This window comes from Phalaenopsis equestris, unplaced genomic scaffold (genome assembly GCF_001263595.1).
Source record: "Phalaenopsis equestris unplaced genomic scaffold, ASM126359v1 Scaffold000002, whole genome shotgun sequence".
Lineage (NCBI taxonomy): Eukaryota > Viridiplantae > Streptophyta > Magnoliopsida > Asparagales > Orchidaceae > Phalaenopsis > Phalaenopsis equestris.
Window position 1 is genome coordinate 60,879,977 of NW_018164444.1, and position 23,865 is coordinate 60,903,841.

Genomic DNA, 23,865 nt, shown 5'->3' on the forward strand with positions numbered 1-23,865 from the left:
GAATAAATTAAGATCACGCGGATTGAGGTTTTAAAGAAAAATTATGAGCACAAGGATTAAATGTTTTGAGCATTTGATAATGCATATAATAGTCTTTAGATCGCAATCCGTGTTCTATTAATTTAATTGTTAGTTTTCTTTGAAAGGGGTCTTTCTAAAACTATAAATACCTTACTTTTGTTTTGTGCAAAACTTTACACTTATAATCTCTTATTTGATATAGTAAATTCTCCTCATCTCTCAGTATTTTTTGCAATCTTGGGCTTTCTTTGGCTATTTTATTATTTGTTGCATCGCCTAAAAATCAAGTTATAATATGTTTCAGTCGTGATTTGGAGATCATTAAATCGAGATTCAAAGAAGTTTTGAAAAGGATCCAACGATCGTTATATCATGATTTGATCGAGGTTCGAAAATGATTTGAGGACGATTTTAATAACTTCATAACTTGTAATGAGATAAAAAATATTCTAGATTTACGATTTAGATTGTGAATAGTATATTTATGTTTATAAGATTAAACTTTATAAAATTACAAGTATATACAACCATTACAAATAATTTCTCCTTAATGCATTCATTGGAGATTGTTGGAGAACACAAGCCACAGAACTTCTGGATTTATTCTCTGTTAGCATTAATAAGAGTAAAAAAATATATGACGGCCATCTTCTATTCTCTCTATTCTATAACTAAAATTTATTCTATTGTAATTTCTCTGATCAAACCTCAGTTTAAGTGCTGTCAAACCCAGCAGCCACGCAAGATAAAATATTAGTCAATCAATTTATTAATTTATTTCTAAAATTTTATTGCAACAACAAATATAAAATTTGCTACAGCTGCAACGTGAGATATTTTTCTCAAAAGCTTGTAACATTGCCATTTCTCCCCAATTTAAAGCTGAACCAACTTGAGGAATGGCCACCAAGATCCCATCATGGGAAATCAAAGGATATTTTATTATAAACTGTGCGTATGGTGTTAAAATTATGATATATATTTCTAGGCATTGAAGTCAAAATGAAGTTTTTGAAACTCTGCAACTTCTAATCAATAAGATCTCTGAACTCTACAAAACAAAGGACTCTTCAGCACCTCTTGGTTGAATTAGCCTCTAAGAATGCAACGTAGAAAGCTATAAATACCCAAAACTATTTCTCAAAATAACATTCTATCTTTGTTACAACTTTTCGTTGTATAAACCAGACAAAGCTTTATAATTCCAGTCTAAAGTTTTTTTAGGAAAGGGAAGCAAAAGAGAAAAAGATGGGCTCAGTTTCTGCAGAAAAGATCCCACTTCTCACACCATACAAGTTGGGCAAATTCCATTTGTCACACAGGTTGCAATCATGGGAAATGCCTAATTTGTTTCTATGATAAAGAACTAAACATGAGCTTTATTTTATAATCTTTGAACATCATCACTTATGAGGCATATGTATTTTGCAGGGTGGTCATGCCTCCTTTGACAAGGTGCAGGTCTTATGACAACGTTCCACAGCCTCATGCAGTTCTGTTCTACTCTCAGAGAGCTACAAAAGGGGGACTTCTAATAGCAGAAGCCACTGGAATTTCTGACACAGCTCAAGGGTAAGATATGTGATTGCTAAATAAAGCATAATCTTTCAATACACATCTACATCTAATAATTTAGTCATAGATAAAGCATAATCTTTAATAGATGTGTATTATCTTCTGATTTTCTTTTTTGCTTTTGTGCTTGTTTAGGTACCCAAGAACTCCTGGGATATGGACCAAAGAGCAGGTGGAGGCCTGGAAGCCTATTGTTAATGCTGTCCATGAGAAGGGTGGGATCTTCATTTGCCAAATTTGGCATGTGGGAAGGGTTTCTAACTATGGTATGTTCGCCATTAACTATTGTATTTTCGTTAAACTTGAACATGTTGAAGTAAAAATCTTTCTTATGCATGTAATATCTATTGAAGATAAGGTTAACAAATAAATTCAGTTAATTTGAAAAAGCACAACATTAGTTAGAGTATGGACCTAAAAGATGTGTGATAATATTGTAGCTAGAGAATAAGGCAATATATTTAACATTTTTTCAACACTTAGTAGAGGTTAATTGAGAATGAATACCCACAAAGCCAGCCCTAAAAGTTGGGATAAGGCTAATGGTTAAGAAGGCAACCAAGAAAACTATTGTCTTTAATAAACAATTGCCTTTAATAAATCAAGAAAACTATTTCTAGTAGAAGTCATGATATTATTGATTGTCTTTAGAAAAAGAAAAACTAACCAATTAGTAAAAAATAAATTAAAGTTCATTACTCATAATATTACTACAGACAGCCTGCTTAAATTGTAGCTTATAGTTTCACATGTGATTAGTGAGTTGTTACTTGTTCTTATATGCTATATTTTTCTTTGAATATTTAGATTATCAGCCCAACGGACAAGCTCCTATTTCCAGTAGTGAGAAAAAAGTCAGTCCACAACCTCAACATGATGGTTCAATCTCAACATACTCGACTCCACGTCGACTTGGAATCGACGAGATACCACAAATCATCAACGATTTCAGGCTAGCTGCAAGAAATGTCATTGAAGCTGGTACAAGTCACTATAATTTCTCTAACAAGACTAACCCTTCTTTTGCCTCATCAAAAGTTTCGTGATAATATTAAGGTTAAAAGGAGTTCTAGTTAGCAGTTATGTGCAAAAATATTGCATCTAATTGAAGAAAAAAATGGAAATTCCAACATTATGCAACATGTTTAAATCTTGATCAAATCTCATGGACGTGCATGCACTACACGTCTAGGCATTAATTAGTAACAATTGTTAGATTCACATGCCCTATTAATTAGATTAAAAATGATGTTAAAAGAAAAAAAATATCTAGCGCATGAAGATTTTTCCAACGCGATGAGGTTAAAAGGTTGATATACACAACCTTATCTTTATATTTGTCGACAACTTGTTTTCATAATTTGAGCTCATGAACTTATGCACGGAGCATGGAGTGAACATTCGTAAAATTTGAGAGCAGTTTAAGCTAATATACTAAACTAATAGATTATGGTTTGAGATTAACTTAAAATTTTGACAAGCTCAAATTTGTAATGTCTATAACAATAAGTTCAGTAAAAAAGCATCAAATTATAAATTTATGTTTCCAAAACCTAAAATAATAATAAAAAAAAACTTAGCTAAACAAAATCTAAATAGTTGTGCTAAAGTTAATATGGTCGATGATTTATACAAAATTTAATGCTTATTTGTTTGTCTAGTAGAAGCATGACTCCATTGTGTTGAAATTAGTTTATATGAAGTCTAACTTGAATGTTGTAACTTGTAGGCTTTGATGGAGTAGAGATACATGGAGCACATGGCTATATACTTGAGCAATTCATGAAAGATAGTGTCAATGATAGAACAGATGAGTACGGGGGTAGCTTAGAGAATCGATGCCGCTTTGCTTTGGTTATAGAGATTGGTGCTGAAAGAGTAGACCTCCGATTATCTCCCTTTGCGACTGAGGTAGATTGTTGGGATTCTGACCCTGATGCACTTGGGGTCTACATGGCTCGGTCTTTGAATAAATATGGGCTCTTATACATCCATATAACTGAGCCTCGAATGACTTTTGAGGAAGGAAAGTTGAAGATTCCTCAACGCCTTCATGAAATACGAAAAACTTATAAGGGGACCTTACTCACAGCAGGAGGCTATGATAGAGAGGAAGGAAATAAGGCTATTAAAGAAGGATATGCTGATCTAATAGCATTTGGCCGCTTTTTTGTAGCTAATCCAGATTTGCCTAAAAGATATGAACTAAATGCTCCTTTGAATAAGTATAATAGGCTTACTTTCTACACTCCTGATCCAGTTGTTGGCTATACTGACTACCCGTTTCTTGAATCATTGAAGGAATAATCGTAGTATTCAAATGCTAGAAGATCTCAATATCTCTAGCAATATTTGGTTCATGGACTATTGCAGAAAATCATAGCAAAAGTATTTCTAGTATGGCATTAAAGTGTAAACTCTTTGTTACAGTCATTGTTTGTTATCTTACATTTCAATTTGTATTTTCATTTGATTTGAATTTGTATCTTATAATTTCATGTTTGATTTGATTAAAGGTTTACTATTTGTGCTACCAAACTCTCAAAGTAAAGCATCCATATATTGTGTAACATATTTTATTTGTTGATAAAGGGTAGGTAATCAACTCAAAAAACTAATTAAGAACATTTTCTATTTTAAGATTCATTGACATTCTTAAACAATGATGAGATGGAAAATGTATTAACTCTTATATAGGCTACAAAAAAATTTAATTAGGTAAATGATCATCCCCATCTCTATAAGCCTTATTCTAATTAGATAAGATTGGTTATATAAATTCACACTCTTTACTAATGTCAATCAGCTTCTTCATGGCAAAATCTATCCAATTTATTTTCAATCGGCCTCTTTTTTCCGCTAACGCCTCAATATTAATTTTAATTAACTATATATTGTGAAAATATGAATTATTATCATTAATTAGAACACTTAATCACATGTGATTTTTTTTTAACATGTAACATAAGCAAATGTCATTCTTAAAAGGTACCAAGCAATTCCTTAGGCCATTAATTTTACATAAAGTATGTAAAATAAGAATGAACCCTATATTAATGTTTTTAGAATTAGATTGTTACCAAATTAATAGTGTAAAAAATGATTAATATTTATTAGGAATTTTAAATAGTTATTATATTATATACTTGTTATGAAAGATAATCTTCTTTATTGAATTTTTCTTATGGCTATAATATCTTGCATTTATATAAGCATATATGAACCGATGTTAGGATCCAAAAATTAAGATAGAACTTGTTATAGTTTCTTTGATAGTATTAAAGACGCCCCTTTAAGTCAAGAATTTAGTCTTTTTTCTACATGGAGATCCCATAAGGATATGGTCTCTTGCCTTAGATTTGCATGACAAGAAGGGTTTGGTCTGTGTTAGATGATGAATTTCTATGAAGTTCTCGTGATGGATCCAAGATCTTGTTAGGTTCTTGTGAAAAAGATCCGATGTGGATCTTCTCACTCATTGTGCTTGCATGTGATTTTTCTTGCCACTCACAATTCATCCCAAAAAACTCTTGCCTTTTCATTCCTAGCAAGCATTTAGGTCGGGTTGTTAGAGAAAATAAGGTTAAGATTTGTGCTAAAAGAAGTTGATATGTTAGGGAGCCTTTTTTGTGGACCAAAACTATTTCAAATCATTGAGCGACTTCCTCTTAAAACCTTAGCTCACCAATCCTACGGTCAGAATTCAAATTCCCATCGACTTTGAGTGGTCCCAATCTTCTATGGAGAGATTGGAGCACCTAGAACTTGGAGAATGAACAAGACTTTTGGCCATTTCATTCTTCAAGTTGTGAGGAGTTTTCTTCAGAGAACTGAAGAAAACCCCTCACTCTTTTTGCCAAAATCGGAGGTAGCCTTGCTACACATTCATTAACTGAAGCCTAAGATCCTATGCGAGAACGCTAGAACGAGTCTAACTTGCTATCAAACACGTTGACTTGCATTATCTTGCATGCCCTTGCATGATGTTTTACATGTAAAATCTCGCACATGTCACTTCGATCATGGATCATTTCGGTTCGGTCAGCCGCCTCGGCTCAATCAATCGAGAACTCCAGTTCAATTGACCACCCTGACATGATTGATCGATCAGTCGCCCCAGCCCAATCAACCGATCACTTTGTTCTGGCCGACCATTCAGCTCGACCGACCTCCGTAGGTCATGATACCCGGTCGATCATCTCTGTCGATCCAATGGGTCAAGAGGCTTACTTCAATTGAATGTTGCATTTCTTGCAATTGTATTTTCATTTCTTGTATGGTAATTGCTTGAATTCATACTTGTATGCACAACAAATATCTACTTTTCAGATGTTATGTGAAATGTTAAATACTATTGCATGAAAAATTAACTCTTTCCTTTGGCATTTGTTTGCATGTGGTGTCTCCCCGAGCACCAACACTTGCGGTATTTGATCCCGATTCTCTTTATAGATGTCAAATGTGATGTATGTAATTATATGCTTAATTTTCTTAATAATGATTCTTGCTTCACAACAAAGCCAAAAACTTGATCCCAAGCAAAAGCTAGGTAAATTTTTCACTATGATGCAAATAAGAATACAATTATAATATTTAATATAGGATGCTACGCAAGTATACATATCATTATCAAGTAATATAAGATTTTTTTATTAAGCCCCGAAAATCGAGCCCACATGGATAACTAACAATATGCAACTTTACAAAATAGGAGAAATTATATAACAAAATTTTACTTAGCAAAATATTTTTACTTAAACTCTAGATGCTATAATAGGAATGAAAATTTGATTCTTGTTGTAATTTTTGATAATTGAAAATAAAGTAAGCAACTACTTAACTTAACTAAATACTTGCAAGATGAAGACAATATAAAATAATTTTTTTTTCCTTATCATTAATCAGTAACAAATATAGGAATTCTGTTGTAGAAGTATTCTAATTATGTTGTACCAAATAAGAGCAATAATATTCTTTACCCTTACTATAGATGCTATAAAAAACATTGGCTAATCTATAGTTTGAATAGTCTTGAAGACGGGTTAGGTAGAGAAGATACTAGCTCTCACTCTAGAGTTTCCTTTTCTCCCTCCACTTGGGGGCTAAAATCTCGTATCAGAACCTAAAACTATAAATCAAATTGGGAGTTTTAGCCTGTCACTCTAAAGACATCTAATTCTACACCCTTCAAAGTTTATTTCCTTATTTATTTGCACTCAATCTCATGAACTACATTCTCATCCATGAAATCAAATGTGATTCTTACCATTTATTGATTGAGACAATATCATCTCGGATCTTACATGTTCTCACAACAGGTATTAACATCTTAATTAGTCAAATCAAGAAGTAAATGAAGTACAAGAATTAAAATCATCAAAATTTCTTCCAACATTAAAGGCTATACTTCACACAACTTCCTTTCAATATTTAATCACTTATCATTTTAAGAAAAAAAAAAGAAAACTGCCCAGAATTCATGAAAAAAACTAGATTCATGATTCAGGTGAGGAGTCGGGGTAGAGACGGGAGAGAGGAGAAGCGGGACAGAGTAGGAAAATACCACGTAGTTTTGTAATAAACCAGCTGAAGAAACAAGAGCTACAGGGTCGGATTTGCGAAAAATTATTTCATACGGACACCCGCATGCAGAAATGCATACGGTGTCTGTTTTCCACCGTCCATCAATTTTAAAAAATAAAAATAAAATAAAAATAGAGTCCACTGTTATCCATCGTTACTATGATGAACAGTGGAGATCGGACACCGCAGGCATTTCTGCATACGGTGTCCGTATGGAATAATTTTTCGGGATTTGTGGCTTGCCTTTAATGAAATTTTTCCAATAAGGTGCCACAATGTGATTTTCAAAACGGGATTTTTGGCGTTTTCAAAATGCGCCGCAGCCAAAAAACTGCCCCAAACACACCCTGAATTGACTGTTTACTCCCAAGCTTTTATCTTGAACCCGTCGACGCTTGGGACAACTTGTCTCGACTGCAAAAATGTTTTAATGTCGTGTTAGGCCGATTTAACTTTACCGACTTGGTTGGACCTGTTGGAATTGGCCATGCCATCTCAATCATTTGGTTCAGCTTGACCGATTTAAATTTGGCTCGAGCGGTGTTTGGTTGCAATCTTGTGTTACGTTTAAGTTAAATTAGATTTATCAAATCTAATAAAATGGAGATGAAACTCGTGAGTAATGACGGAGTAAATCTCTTAAATCTACCATGCAATCAGATTTAATAAATCTAAATTTATGTTGTAAAAGAGAGAACGTTAGTAACATAAACGAAACATAAAAAAATTAATTCAACTTAAATTTAACTCTTAATTTTTTTTATGCTTAACTGAATTTTTCTTAAATTTATGACTAAATGCTATTAAAATCATCCTACCAAACACCCCTATACAGCTTTAAGATCATAATCATTGACAATTTATAATTGCAACTTGAACTTCCTCTCTCCCAAATTTACGTCCAGATTAATTCCACCGCCAATCACTTGTAAACAATTTCGTCCACCTCGTGCTGCTTTTGTTTATTTGTTTGAAGACCACATGAATTGACCATACTTGCAAAAGACAAAAATCAAATTTCAATGAATTCAGAAGTTCAAAACCAACATGGAGCTTAAGTCCACACAAAAAAACAAAAAAAAGGCCACCCCCAAAATAAAAGGCCTCATGTGCGAGAAATTATTGCGTCTGATCCTGACCGTATAAAATTATTGCGTCCAAAATAAAAGGCCTCATGTGCGGTGATCTACGGTCAGGATTATTTCTGTTTTTTAAATAAATAAAAATTTTAGGTGGGGCTCACCGAAATACATCTGGACCATAGATCAGGTGATTTACAGTCCGGATCGGACACCGCACGCAATCCGTATGGAATAATTTTTCCTCATGTGCAACTCATAGTATATGCATATAAAAATTTAAAAATGAACTCCCCTTAAAATTACTAATAAATAAGAACTAATCAAAGTTAGAGAGGCAAATGGGACACAACTCTCATTTTCCCATCTCGTCTCAAACTTCGGTGACATCATTTGCTCATGCAAAGGCTCTGATTTATTCCCAGCCGCCAAAAGAAAACAAACTCTTAGCAAAGGTAATACGTCTTTAGCTATTCATATTTTTGTCAGAGGTTTGAATCATACAACTTATTTCCCATTTTATTTTATGTTCACATATCAACAATAATAAATGTGATTCTCTGTGAATATAATATGACTGTTCAAAGGCAAAGAAACTTGAACGAAATTTCTCCAACTCTTCCAAAACCTCTAGCAAATGTTGCCAGAAAGGACCACGAATTTCATCAACAGCATTTTGGCTGTATTAGCCTTAAAATTCAGTTTTTGAGCCTATAAATATCCAAATAAGTTCTCAGAATAACAATCATCTCTTGTTCTGATTTCTAATTGAGAAAACTAGACAACAAAGTTTCATCATTCCAATCTGTTGCAGAGAAAAGCTTACAATGGGCTCAGTTGCAGAAGAAAAGATCCCTCTTCTCACTCCATACAAGTTGGGAAAATTCAATTTATCACACAGGTGAGCAATCTTTCTCACAGAAATGAGTAAACAATAGTATTGTTCTAGCTAGATACTGTAGGCTTCTTGTGGCTTGAATCAAAATGAGTTTTCTTTGTATCAAGCTCATGATGTGAATGTACTTCGCAGGGTTGTATTGCCACCACTGACAAGGTGCAGATCTTATGGAAATGTTCCACAGCCTCATGCTGCTGTGTTCTACTCTCAGAGAGCTACAAAAGGGGGTCTTCTGATAGCAGAAGCCACTGGAATTTCTGATACTGCTCAAGGGTAAGCTAGATGACTGTTACATAGTCATACATTCTATATAAACAGATCCTTAATTCCAGTAAGATTATAGATCTATATTTAGAACATTTTGCATCAGAAATTTCTGACATTAAGGTCTAATCTTAAATGCACATGTACATCTGATAATTCATTCATTAATTAAACATAATATTTACTGCATGTTTTTTTACTTGGGGGCTGCTTTTGTACTTGATTAGGTACCCAAGTACTCCTGGCATATGGAACAAAGAGCAAGTGGAGGCTTGGAAGCCTATTGTCAATGCTGTTCATGAGAAGGGTGGGATCTTCATTTGCCAAATCTGGCATGTGGGAAGGGTTTCTAACTATGGTATGTACTCCATTAACTATTATAAGTTTAATTAAACATGATATTGTTGAAGTAAAAAATCTTTCTAATGCATGTAATATCTATTGAAGATAAGGCAAAAAAAATAAATTCAGTTAATTTGAACACGCACAACATTAGTTAGAACTTTGACCTAATAGATGTGTGATAGTATTGTAGCTAGAAAATAAGGCAATAGATTTAACATCTTTTTCAACACTTGGTAGAGGTTAATTGAGGATGAATATCCACAAAGCCAGCCCTAAAAGTTGGGATAAGGCTAATGGTTAAGAAGGCAACCAAGAAAACTATTGTCTTTAATAAATCAAGAAAACTATTTCTAGTAGAAGTCATGATATAATTGGTTGTCTTTTAAAAAAGAAAAACTAACCATTTAATAAAAATTAAATTAAATTAAAGGTCATTACTCATAACAGACTGTCTGTTTAAATTGTAGCTTATAGTTTCACATGTGATTCGTCCGTTGTTACTTGTTCTTATATCCTATATTTTTCTTTGAATATTTAGATTACCAGCCCAATGGACAAGCTCCTATTTCCAGTAGTGAGAAAAAAGTCAGTCCGCAACCTCAACATGACGGTTCAATCTCAACATACTCCACTCCACGACGGCTTGGAATCGAAGAGATACCACAAATCATCAATGATTTCAGACTAGCTGCAAGAAATGTCATTGAAGCTGGTACAATTTACTATAATTTCTCTTATAAGACTAACCATTCTTTCGCCTCATCAAAAGTTTGGTTATAATATTAAGATTATAAGTAGTTCTGGCTACCAGTTGTGCGCTAAAATATTGCATCTAATTGAAGAAAAAAATGGAAATTCCAACATTATGTAACATGTTTAAATCTTGGTAAAATTTCATGGATGTGCCTGCACTACACGTCTAGGCATTAATTACTAGCAATTGTTAGATTCATATGCCCCATTAATTTGATGAAAAATGATGTTAAAAGAAAAAAAAATCTAGCGCATGAAGAGTTTTCCAACCCGATGAGGTTTAAAGGGTTGATATACACAAGCTTATCTCTATATTTGCTGACAACTTGTTCTCATAATTTGAGCTCATGAACTCATGCAAGGAGCATGGAGTGAACATTCCTAAAATTTGAGTGTGCTTTAATCTAATATACTAAACTAATAGATTATGGTTTGAGATTAACTTAAAATTTTGACAAACTCAAATTTGTAATGTCTATAACAATAAGTTATGAAAAAAGGCATCAAATTATAAATTTATGTTTCCAAAGCCTAAAATAATAATAATAAAAAACTTAGCTAAATGAAATCTAAATAGTTGTGCTAAAGTTAATATTGTCGCTAATTTATATAAATTTTACTTCTTATTTGTTTGTCTAGTAGAAGCATGACTCCATTGTGTTGAAATTAGTTTATACGAAGCCTAACTTGAATGTCGTAACTTGTAGGCTTTGATGGAGTAGAGATACATGGAGCACATGGCTATATACTTGAGCAATTCATGAAAGACAGTGTTAATGATAGAACAGATGAGTACGGGGGTAGCCTAGAAAATCGTTGCCGCTTTGCTTTTATAGAGATTGGTGCTGAAAGAGTAGACCTCCGATTATCTCCCTTTGCGACTGAGGTAGATTGTTGGGATTCTGACCCTGATGCACTTGGGGTCTACATGGCTCGGTCATTGAATAAATATGGGCTCTTATACATCCATATAACTGAGCCTCGAATGACTTTTGAGGAAGGAAAGTTGAAGATTCCTCAACGCCTTCATGAAATACGAAAAACTTATAAGGGGACCTTACTCACAGCAGGAGGCTATGATAGAGAGGAAGGAAATAAGGCTATTAAAGAAGGATATGCTGATCTAATAGCATTTGGCCGCTTTTTTGTAGCTAATCCAGATTTGCCTAAAAGATATGAACTAAATGTTCCTTTGAATAAGTATAATAGGCTTACCTTCTACACTTCTGATCCAGTTGTTGGCTACACTGACTACCCCTTTCTTGAATCGTTGAAGGAATAATCACGTTATTCAAATGCTAGAGATCTCAATATCTCTAGCAATACCTGGTTCTTGGACTATTGAAAAAAATCATTGCAAATGTATTTCTAGTATGACATTGAAGGGTAAACTCTTTGTTACAGTGATTGTCTTTGTTACAGTGATTGTTTGTTATCTTACATTTCAAATTGTATGTTCATTTGATTTGAATTTGTATCTTATAATTTCATATTTGATTTGATAAAAGTATACTATTTGTGCTACCAAACTCTCAAAGTAATGAATCCATATATTGTGTAACATATTTTATTTGTTGATAAAGGGTGAGTAATTAATTCAAAAAATTAAATAAAAACATTTTCCATTTTGAGACTCTTTGAAATTCATAAAGAAAGCTGAGATGGAAAATTTCTTGTATTCTTATATAGGTCACAAACTAATTTATTTTGGTAAAGATCATCCACATCTTCATAAGCCCTACTCTAATTACATAAAATTGGTTATGTAAATCCACAATCACTAGTAATGTCAATCAACTTCTTCATGGCAACATCCATGAAATTTATTTTCAATTTACCACTTTTTCCCTAATGGCTCAATATTAATTTTAACTACCCAGTTATTGTGGAAAATATAAAATATTATTGTTAGTTAGAACATTTAATCACATGTGATTATTTTTTTTTACATTTAACACTAGCAAATTTCATTCATAAAAGATACTAAGCATTTGTTTAGGCCATTAACTTTACATGAATTATGTAATATAAGAATGCATTTTATATTATTGTTATTAGAATTAGATTGTTATCATATTAATAGTATCACAAACGATTAACATTTATTAGGATTTTATAATAAATATTATAATATATCCTCATTATGAAAGATAATCTTCTTTCTTATGGCTATATTATCTTGGATTTATATAGACATATATGTACCAACATTAGGATCAATAATTTAAGATATAACTTTTTATACTTTCTATTATAGTATCAAAGATGTCTCTTTAAGTCAGGAATTTTAGTCTCTTTTCTACATGGAGATCTATGGAAGATAGGTTCACTTGCCTTACATTTACTTGATAAGAAGGGTTTGGTCCATGTTTGATGGTGAAGTTTTATGAACTTCTTGTGATGGATCCAAGATCTTGTTGGGTTCTTGTGAAAAAGATCCTATCCAATCACCTACAATATGCCTACCTAAAATTCACCACTGTGATTCAGCTTATGTACCTTATTATAATATTCTCACTCATTGTGCTTGCATGTGATTTCCTTGCCACTTGCAATCCATTTACCTGTGATGTATCCACCTACATCTTATTAGCCTCATTATGACTTGCCTTGCTAGCACTATTAATTTTCTTGCAAACATGCATGTATATAACTTTACTTTCTTTGCCTTTCTCACCTATCTCAATGATCTCATCAGGATCCTTTTAAAAATACTTTAAGGATCATATGAAAATCTCATGAGGATCTTATCTTGTATGGTGATCTCATCGCCTTTAATTTAAGAAAAAAATTGGCTTAACATTAACATATAAATTGTTATCCATTTTCATAAATAAATAAATATGTATATATATTATCATTTATAAATCAAATAATTAATTAATTAAAATGGCCTCAATTTTTATTAATATTAATATTAACATAATAACTTTACTATACCAGCAAACATTGTCCTATAGCCATATTTTTTGGCTTAAATAGACATGAAATGGCTAATTGCTATGGTGTGGAGCCGAAGATGACAGCAGAGAAGCTACCACATATGTGCCAGTTTATGGGTGCATGTGCGCCCATCATATGGCGGTGCATAGCAAGGTCGTTGGCCATTTGGCGCCTATGCGTTCACATTGGGGCACAAGTTTAGGAATTGGCGCTCAAGTGCAAGCCTTGGGTATCTATGCGCATAATGTGTTGGGCGCAGTTTTTTGCTTCTCGAGAGCTTGGAGTTTAGGCGCCAAATATGGGTGTCTAAGTGTCAGGAGCAGTTAACTTGGAGAATTCAGTTTTTAATCCCAATTTCAAATAAGTTTCGTGAGCCTTCGTGATTCTTCCTTCGAAATTCTTCAGCGAGTATCACGAGGAAGGTGAGAAGTGTAGAAGTGGTGGATTTTGGTGATTCAGCATGATTTTTGCGTCGAATCGGAGAGGGAAGATTGTTGAGCGTGTCCTGTAAGTTTCTTTGTGTAGAGAGGAAATTATGTGAGTTCTTTGTAAACATTTTTTGAATTTTATAGTGAATTTTCTGGTGGTGTGGCTCCGTGATTTTTTCTCATTCTTGAGTTTTTCCACATAAATTCTTGTGCACTTTTCTGGTTGCTTTGATTATGCTTTCTACCTAAAGTTCGCTTCAGTTTTCTCAAATTGGTGTGATCCCATTATTCTGCAGTGTGTTTTAGTTTCTTATTGATCCCTAGACCAGGTAAAGTTGGGAATTATTCTTAAATTTCTTTATCAAACCGATATCAAAGCGGGGTTTGATTCAAGTGGGAGTAATGGTAAAAAAATAAGGTTCAAAGTGGAGAAGTTTAATGGGACGAACATCACATTCTAGAAGATGTAGGTGGAGGATTTGTTGTAACGGAACAATTTTATTTTCCTCTATAAGGAATCACAAGGAAGCCTGAGTCTATGCCTATAGAAGAATGGGAAATGTTAGATCGAACAACACTAGTTTTGATTAGGTTATCACTTTTATCATTTGTTGCATTCAATATTATGAATGAGAAAACTATGATGGATCTCATGGCAACACTGGTCAAGATGCATGAAAAATCGCCTACTTCTAATATTTTTTTTCTGATGGAGAAATTATTCAACATGAAGATGGTGGAAGATAGTTCAGTGGCAGAGCATCTCAATAACTTCAATACTGTGATGAGTCAGTTGTGTTATATGAGGATCAAATTTGATGATGACGTCAGACTGTTGGTGATATTATCTTCATTGTCAGAAGGCTAGGATGGTTTGGTAACGAAGGTGATTAATTCTTCTGAGACTTGAAAGTTGAACTTTGATGATATCATTAGTTTGATGCTGAATAAAGAAGTTCGCAGAAAAGCAGTGAATAGTGAATCTTCAGGTTCTACATTGAACGATGATAACAGAGGAAGAAATTTGGATAGAAATATAGCCAGAGGCAGATCCAAATCTAAAAAAGGAAAGCCCAAGTCAAGTAGAGGAGAATGTTGAAACAACAGTAAGAAAGGCAATTCCAAGATGGATTGCAAATCCCCAAGGAAAACTGGTGGTGGAGGACAGGAGAGTAGTTTCGTTGCTAATATATCCACTGACAAAATCTAAAGTGACTCTCTAGTGTTATCCCTAGTTATTATTGAATTCTAGATAGTGGATTCAGATGCCTCTTTTCATGCTTGTCCTAATAAAGAGACATTTAAAAACTACACTTTAAGTGATCTAGGGAGAGTTTATTTGAGAGATAACAAGGACAACAATATAGTAGAAAAGGATGATGTTGATATCAAGTTGTCGAATGGAACTGTCTGGAAGCTTACTGAAGTTAGACATGTTCTAAGTTTGAAGAGAAATCTTATCTCAATGAGTCAGTTGACAAAGTCAAAACTCGTGACTACTTTCACAGGTGAATCATTGAAGACGACTATAGGGCATTATTGATGGCTCTGGGCAAGATTGAAGGTACCCTTTATTTGATCAATGAAATGGGTTTTTTTCATTGATGTGTTGGAACCAGGGTGGTGTAGGTCTGTGGCACTGTAGGCTTTGGCATATGAGCGAGAAAGGTATGAAGTCACTACTTTCAAAGAATAAGCTTCAGGGTTTGAAATTAATTGATCTAGATTTCTAAGAAGATTGTATATTTGGTAAGTAAAAGAAAGTTTCTTTCTTAAGGGGTTGATCAATGGTGAAATCAAAGAAACTAAAGTTAGTGCATACTGACATGTGGGGTCCTACTCCAGTTCAATCAATTGGAGGTTCTCACTATTTTTTCATGTTCATTGATGATCACATGAGAAAGACATGGGTTTATTTCTCAAAACAAAAATCTAATGTATTTGAAATCTTTAAGAAATGGAAGGCTACGGTAGAAAATGAGACAAGTCAGAGACTGAAGTATCACATATCAAATAATGGAGGCAAGTACCGTGATCGGTAGTTCAAAAATTTTGTGCTATAAAGAGGGTTAAACATGAGTTCACTATCCCAAGGACACCGCAACAGAATGGTGTGGCTGAGTGCATGAACAAAACTATCATGGAGCGTGTCAGGAGCATGAGACTACATGTTGGCTTGCTAAAATAGTTCTTGTTTGAAACAATAAACACTGCAGCTTATCCAATTAACCATAGTCCATCCGTATCTTTGGAGGAAGGCTTACCTGAAGAAGTCTGAAGTGACAAAAAAGTATGTCTATTTCATTTAAGAGTATTTGCGTGTTCTGCATACATGCATGTTGATGCGGGGCCCAGAAGCTAGCTTGACTCAAAATCGTTTAAGTGCACTTCTATTGGGTAAGACTCAAATGAATTTGGGTACAAATTCTGGGATTATGAGAGTCAGAAATTCATCAGAAGCAGGGATGTCATTTTCAATGAAATAACGATGTGCAAGGATAAGGTCAGAACTCAGGACAGTCCGTCAGTTACTTTTGAAGAATTCAGAAAACACTGGTGCTCATGATGGTGGAGAAAGAAATAGTGCTCAACTAGAAGGTAGCATTGAAAGTTCCTCAGTCACCTGCTACAGAAGATAGAAGATCCAGCAGAGTGATATGACTCATATAAAGCTATTCTCCTTTTTTACACTATTTGTCACTAATTGATAGTGGTGAACTAGAGTGCTTTGGGGAGGCCATTCAAGTTGAAAATTCAATGATGTGGGAGCTCGCAATGGATGAAGAACTGCAATCTTTAAAGTCAAATCAAACTTGGGATTTGACGGTACTACAAAATGACAAAAGAGCATTATACAATAAGTGAGTTTATATGTTGAAAGAAGATTCATATTATAGTAAGTGCAACAAGGCAATACTTGTTGTGAAGGATTTTTAGCAAAGAGAAGGATTGGATTATACAAAGATTTTCTCCCAGGTGGTGAATATGACAACTGACAGGGTTGTATTGAGTCTGGTAGCAGAAGAAAAACTACATCTAGAACATATTGATGTAAAAATAGCTTTCTTACATGGAGATCTAGAGGAGGAGCTATACATGACACAACCATAAGGTTACAAGGTTCCATACAAAGAAGGTTTGGTGTGCAGATTGAAGAAGAGCATCTATGGCTTGAAGCAAGCCCCGAGACAGTGGTGCAGAAGGTTTGACTGGTTCATGTCAGACAAATGGTACATGAAGTGTCAGGCAGACCACTGTTGCTTCATCAAACACTTTTTTAACTGTTATATTTAGCTTGTTTTGTATGGGGATGAAATTTGATCCCGTTAATGTTATATGCAACAATATAACAATGTATGTGATTATATTTTCACTTATATTTCCTTACTTTACAACAGTACCAAAAGCTTGATCCTGAATAAAATAAAAATTTCGCAAGTATACGTATCATTATCAAGTTATATAGGACTTTTTGATTAAGCCCTGAATATCGATCCCACGGGGAAAATTGGCAATATGCACTTTCAAACAACAAACTTCTATTTCAAAAAGATAATTACTTAAACTATAGATAATTTGACAGTAATTAAAATTCCAATACTTTTGGTATTTTTGATATTTTGACAAAACAGTAACAACTTCTAAATAACTTGAGTTTATGTAAAAGAAAAACACAAAATATGAAAACATCTTTCTCTTTTTCATGAATCAGTAATAAGTATAGAAATTCTGTTGTAGAAGTATGCAAATTGTGTTATGTCAAATAAGAGCAATAATATTCTTTACTCTTACTAGAGATGCTATAAAGAACATTTGTTAATTTAAAGTTTGAATAGTTCTGAAGACCGGTTATGCAGGGAAGATACCAGCTCTCACTGTAGAGTTCCCTCAATTCCCTCTACCTGGGAGCTAATATCTCGTATCAGAACTTAAAACAATAAACCAAGTTGGGGGCTTTAACCTGTCACATTAAAGTCCTCTAACTCTACACCCTTCAAAGTTTATTTTCTTATTTATTTGCACTAAATCATATGAATTACATTCTCATTCATACAACCTCATGAGATTCTTTCCAATTGTTGACTAAGACAATACCAGACCGGTTCTTACATGTTATCACAACAAATTTTAAATTTAGATAGGCCAAATCAAGAAGTAAATGAAGTGTATGAAATCAAATCATCACAACTTCTTCCAACATTAAAGATTAATACTCTCCACAACTTCCATCCAACACATTAATTACTTATCATTTTAAGGAAAAAAATATATAAAACTACTCAGAATCCATGGAGAAAAGAAAATCACACTTTAGTTTAAAAGTAGAAATCTTTGTCAAACCAACAAGAAGTCTCGATTAAAACCAAAAGTAGTTTAAAAATAAAGATAAAAACTTATTTCAAATCCTCCACCAAACTCTTGAAGTTCCTTTGAATCTCTTCTCTTTTACCACTCTAAACTCTCAAAATAAAACTAAAAACAAAAAGAAAAAGTAAATTTTTTTGTGCCTAAATCTCTCCACAAGATTCTCCACAATCTTCTCAGGACTCAGCACTCTCTCCCTCTTCAAGCACCCTCTCCCTCTTCAAGCACCCATCTCAAATGTCTCAACTTTCTTCTTTTATAAATTTCCAAAGAGGTGCCTTGGAAATTATTCAAAATGTGTCCAAATTCGATGTATTCTCCAAGGGATACCTCATTTCACAAGTCTTTTAATAATATTTTCATTCCAAGTGGTCATAACTACCCTCTTTAGCCAATAGGTGTCTCAAATGTCTCTTCAAAATTAGACCAAAATGAGGAAAACCGCCAAATAACTGTCTCTGACGCTTAAGCGCGGGGCCTCTGGTACTTAGGCGAGTCATTCTCTGTTTCATCGACGCGTAAGCGCCGGATCTGGCGCTTAGGCGCCAAAACACTTTTGCACAAATTTCACATTTTTGCTCCAAATTTGATCATTTTTCAACTTTTTACTTGTATCTGAAAGAAACACACACAAATATCTTCCATTAAAGCACAATATCTAAAAAATAGATATAAAAATATGTCTAAAAATATTATATATTTTAAGTGTATTAACATGCTGATTGTAAGGGCAGATATGAAGAAAATCAATGACTTGAAGAAACAGTTATCAAGTGAGTTTGGGATGAAGGATTTAGGTCCAAACAGAAAGATCCTCAGGATGAGAATCAGTAGGGACAAAAGTGCAGAAACACAGAAGTTGTCTCAGGTAGTGTATGTTGAGAAGATCCTACAAAGGTTCAACATGAGTGACGCGAAACCAGTTAGCACTCCCTTAAGGATTCAACTCAAACTATCTAAGGAGCTATCATCTAACTCTAAAGCAGAGCAAGCACAAATGGAGAGAACTCCGTATGTTTCGTTATTTAGAAGTTTGATGTATGCGATGATTTTTATCAAGCCAGATATTGCATATGTAGTGAGAGTATCCGGCAGGTATACGAACAATCTAATCAAACATCATTGGGAGGCGTTAAAGTGGATTCTCGAGTATTTGAGAGGAACAATCGACTTGACACTTTGCCATGGAAGTGCAAGGATCCGTTTACAGGGTTTTGTAGATTTAGATCTGACTGGAGATACGAACAGTAGGGGAAGTACAATAGGGTATATCCTTAAATTGAGGAGCACAGCGTTGAGATCAGTTTCTAGGTTGCTGAAGATCGTTGCACTTTTAACTACGGAGGCCGAATATATTGCTATCACTGAGGCTAGCAAGGAGATGATTAATCTACAGAGTTTTATGGCAGAATTGGGCAAGGATCACGGGATTGAAAAATTCTACCATAATAGTATGAGTGCAATTCATCTTGCTAAGAATGCTACTTTTCATGACATGACGAAACACATTTAGTTGAGGTGTCATTTTATGCACTCTCTTCTTGAATTTGGGCAGTTGATTTATACACAACTCAAAATCCTGCAAATCTGTTGACAAAGGTGGTGACTATTGAGAAACAAAACCTATGCTTGGCTTCAGTCAGGTTTCATAGAGGTTAATACTTGGGGTGAGCCACACCACGGTACATGACTAAAAAGGCTATTCAGAAGATTTGTAGGTACAGAGGACTGGTGTTCGGTGCTATCATCTCCAAGTGGGAGATTGTTATGATGTAGAGCAGAAGCAGATGATAGAATAGTTGGTGCATATGTGCCAGCTTATGGGCGCATATGCGCCCATCATATGGCGCAACATAACAACGTCGTTGCATATGCGCCCACATTGAGGTGAAAGCGTACGAGTCGGCGCTTGCCTTGGGCCCTTAAGCGCCCAATGTGTTGGGCACGTTTTTCTGCTTCCCAAGAGCTTGACGCTTAGGCACAAAGTTTGGGCGCCTAAGCGCATGAGCGATTGACTTCGGGATTTCAATTTTTAATCATGATCTCAAGCAGGTTTCGCAAGGCTTGGTGATTCTTCTTTTAGAATTCTTTGGATGAGCATCACGGTGAAGGTGAGATGTGTCGAAGATGTGGATTTCAGTGCTTCAACGTGATTTTTGCGTTGGATCGAAGATGGAAGATTGTGGAGTGTGTCCTGTAAGTTTCTTTGTGTTGAGAGGAAAATTCTGTGAGCTCTTTGTAAACATTTTCTGAATTTCATAGTGGAATTTCTAGTAGTGTGGCTCTGTGGTTTTTTCCACTTCTCGGGTTCTTCCACTTAAATTCTCGTATGTTTTTCTGGTTGCATTGATTGTGCTTTCTACCTAAATTTTGTTCCAGTTTTCTTGAATTGGTGTGATCTCGTTATTCTACAGTGTTGTTCAGTTTCTAATTGATCCGAAGCCCTAGTAAAGTTGGGAATTGTTCTTGAATTTCTCTATCACTAATATCTAGAGGTTTGGTGCAGATTTAGTGAATCTCAACTTTAGGAATGGTAGTAGGCCATTGCGTTGTATAGGGGTGTCAAAACATTTAGTTCTTCGTGAACAACTTGTGTTCGGTTTATTAAGTCTTCAACTAGTTCGATAATCAAATGAGATAAGCACGAACAACTTTTTTTTGCGCTGGATATATAAATAAGCCGAACATGATCCGAGATTTGATATATATCAATACAATAAACAAAGTTTTTAGCGGCGAATCAAGAGGCCTACCGCAGTGGTTTAATCCGCCATAAAAGATTTTGCAAAAATTCAGAACCGCCACATAAACCGCCGGCAATGATTTCCACCACAAATACATTTTGCAGGCCAAAAAGCCAGCCGTTTAACCGTCAGAAGGACTGCTACTACAGCTATTTAAACCACTATTAATTTAGCACAACAGTGTTATTTCTAGAGGAGGTTTAAACCGCCACTAATTTATAATTTTTTTTTATTTTAAATAGCTTCTATTTTCTTGTTTTCTTTGCCACACAAACTGAATTTTATCAATTTCTATGTTATGCAAACACTGTTTCAAAGGTAGGGCGAAGCAAACAAAGTCAACATATTAAAAAAATGATAGAAAAAATAAAAAATGAAAATTAAAACAAAAGAAGTTTATTTAAAAAAAAAATTACATACATACCACTTAATTATTTTATATTTACATTTCTAACACCAAAACTTTAAATTCAGTTGATATACACCACTTAATTCATTTTAATTTACATCTCTAACGCCTAAATTAAAATTTTACTTATAAGTCAGGAAATACTTATCTCTCTCTCTCTCTATCTCTCTCTCTCTCTCTCTCTATATATATATGTATATATGATTGTTGAGTATTATTTTTAAATAATTTAATTGACTACAAAGCTACACATATTTATAATCAATTTAAATTATTAATTAAAAAATAGAATAAAATATAAATTAAATTATATTTAAATGAATGTTTTAATATAAAAAAGAAGATTTAAATCTTGTCCCTACTAGGACTTTGGATGTTACAAAGGCTCGTTGTTCGCGAAGAGTTCATGACCGACTCGCTAAATAAACAAATCGGTCAATTTTTTTTTTAGCTTGATTTATTAATGAGCCGAACACAAAAAATGACATTAATTTTTAACGAACCGAACACAAGCCTAGTCCAGTCATGCTCAAGCTTGACTCATTTACACCCCTAGCGCTGTACACTATAGACCAGTTTACATCCTTCAATTTTTTTCTACTTTACATCCTTTTTACTTGCTACACTTTTGCTCATATTTCTTGTTATCTTATGTTTTAGGATTTTTATGATGGTGATCTAATCATTACTTGTGATAAGAAATCTTACATTAGTGATTAACAAAATATTTTTTTTTTGAAGGAACTTGTAATATAAGAATATATCTTGATTAATCAAAAGTGAGGCATGTTCCTTCTGTAACTTATTTTTCAATGTACCATTAAGTGTTTGTTTGGGGCAGCTGCAGCTTATTGAATAATTTGCTGATAAGCTGATTAAAAATAATATGATTTTTATTTTTTATGAAAAAGCCAAACCGTAGCTTAAAAATTATTATCGCACCTAACTAGGAGTGGTGTGAACGCGCTGTTTTCAACGTTTTGAAAACACATAAGCTGCCAAAGCGTAGTTTACCTAAACAGGAACACACCGCACCAAATAAGCTGCAACCAAACGGGCCCTAAAACTATAATATGTGTTATGCCTTTCAAACCGGTTCAGATTATGTGAAAGAGATGTGAAGTGTTTTCTTGAATGAAGTTACTGAAGCGGATGTCAACCATCTTATTTTAAGGTTCCATATATCCGAATCATGCATTCAAGTATGAGAAAGCATTATATGGGTTAAAGCAAGCCTTAGGGACTGGTGTGAAAAATGAATTTATTATAAGGGGATTGTTGTTGCTACACCATTTTTTAGAAATGTTATAATGATCAAGAGAATTGTGAGACAAGATTCATACAAGAGATCAGATTCAAGAAATAGTGAGGCAACAAGTAACAATAATGATCGGGGATTTTATGCATTCAAGAATGAGATGTATTTGAGAATGGAAGTAGCAGCTACAGCAGAAGAGTTGACAATAAACAATGGTAGAAGATGAGGAGGGAGAATAAACAATGGTAGAAGATGAGGAGGGAGAGATTGCTAGAGGGGTAAATGAGTGAGGAGTGCAAATGTATGTGCGCGCACGCACGCATGCTTGCTTGAGAGGGGGAGAGCGAGAAATGATAAAATTTCTTATGCATATAAATTTTATTTTGAAGCTACATTTGTTCGATATTTTCTTTTAAATGACAATTGGACTATTTCATGTTAATTTTTGGTTGATTAAAGTTGGATATGCAATGTTTAGTTTAGTTAATTAAAATTAGATATAAAATGCTTTCATAATGTGTTATAATATGACGAAACGAATCTTTTCGTGAAAGGATTGGTGGAACTCCAGTGGCAGACAAGATTAGAGAGAGTCATCTTAGATGATTTGGTCACATTAAACGTCGACCAATTTGATGATCCCATTAGAAGAGTAGACATTTAATTTTTGACTTATGTTAAGAAAGGCATGCATGTGGTATAAAAAACTATCTTAATTTATTATAATTAAATGAAAATATCACACTCAATATAATAAAATGCGAGATAAAGACTTGTTATTTTTGTTGTTGTTGTTGTTGTGGTATTAATTGTTGTTGTTGTGTTATAATATGAATATAAAATATTTCTATTATGACATGAATGATTAAGCTTTCAATGATATTTTGTTTTTTTTTTTTACTGTGGCATAATTTTCGATGAACTTTTCAGTGGAATATTCAGTAAGAAAATGATGATAAAAATTTATTTGATTCATCATTGATTATAACTTTTAGAAATTTCTCTAGATTTTGTCTTTACTTATGGTATCAATGTTTCTTCCAGTAGATATTTGGTTGAAATTTTTCGAGCGTTGTTCTAAAGGAAAAATATTTTTAGTGATTTTTTGTATGCCAAAAAACTGTTTATACTGATGGTTTTTTGGTTAACATAAATCCCTCTAATAATCTTATTTTTTTATGAATTTAAGCTATTTTTAGT

At 33.8% G+C, this 23,865-nt stretch overlaps 2 protein-coding genes across 2 annotated transcripts; both read left to right on the forward strand.

Annotated features, from left to right (window-relative positions):
- Positions 1 to 1,260: 1,260 nt before the first annotated feature.
- Positions 1,261 to 3,903, forward strand: LOC110019401 (12-oxophytodienoate reductase 1-like). The gene is made up of 5 exons (XM_020717041.1): positions 1,261 to 1,343; positions 1,453 to 1,593; positions 1,732 to 1,862; positions 2,404 to 2,577; positions 3,326 to 3,903. Exons 1-5 carry the CDS (start codon positions 1,270 to 1,272, stop codon positions 3,901 to 3,903), a joined length of 1,098 nt encoding a protein of 365 aa, XP_020572700.1. The 5' UTR covers positions 1,261 to 1,269.
- A 5,025-nt stretch (positions 3,904 to 8,928) lies between these two features.
- Positions 8,929 to 11,897, forward strand: LOC110039351 (12-oxophytodienoate reductase 1-like). Its single transcript, XM_020744385.1, has 5 exons — positions 8,929 to 9,159; positions 9,289 to 9,429; positions 9,648 to 9,778; positions 10,304 to 10,477; positions 11,226 to 11,897. Exons 1-5 carry the CDS (start codon positions 9,086 to 9,088, stop codon positions 11,798 to 11,800), a joined length of 1,095 nt encoding a protein of 364 aa, XP_020600044.1. The 5' UTR covers positions 8,929 to 9,085; the 3' UTR covers positions 11,801 to 11,897.
- The last annotated feature ends 11,968 nt before the right edge of the window (positions 11,898 to 23,865 follow it).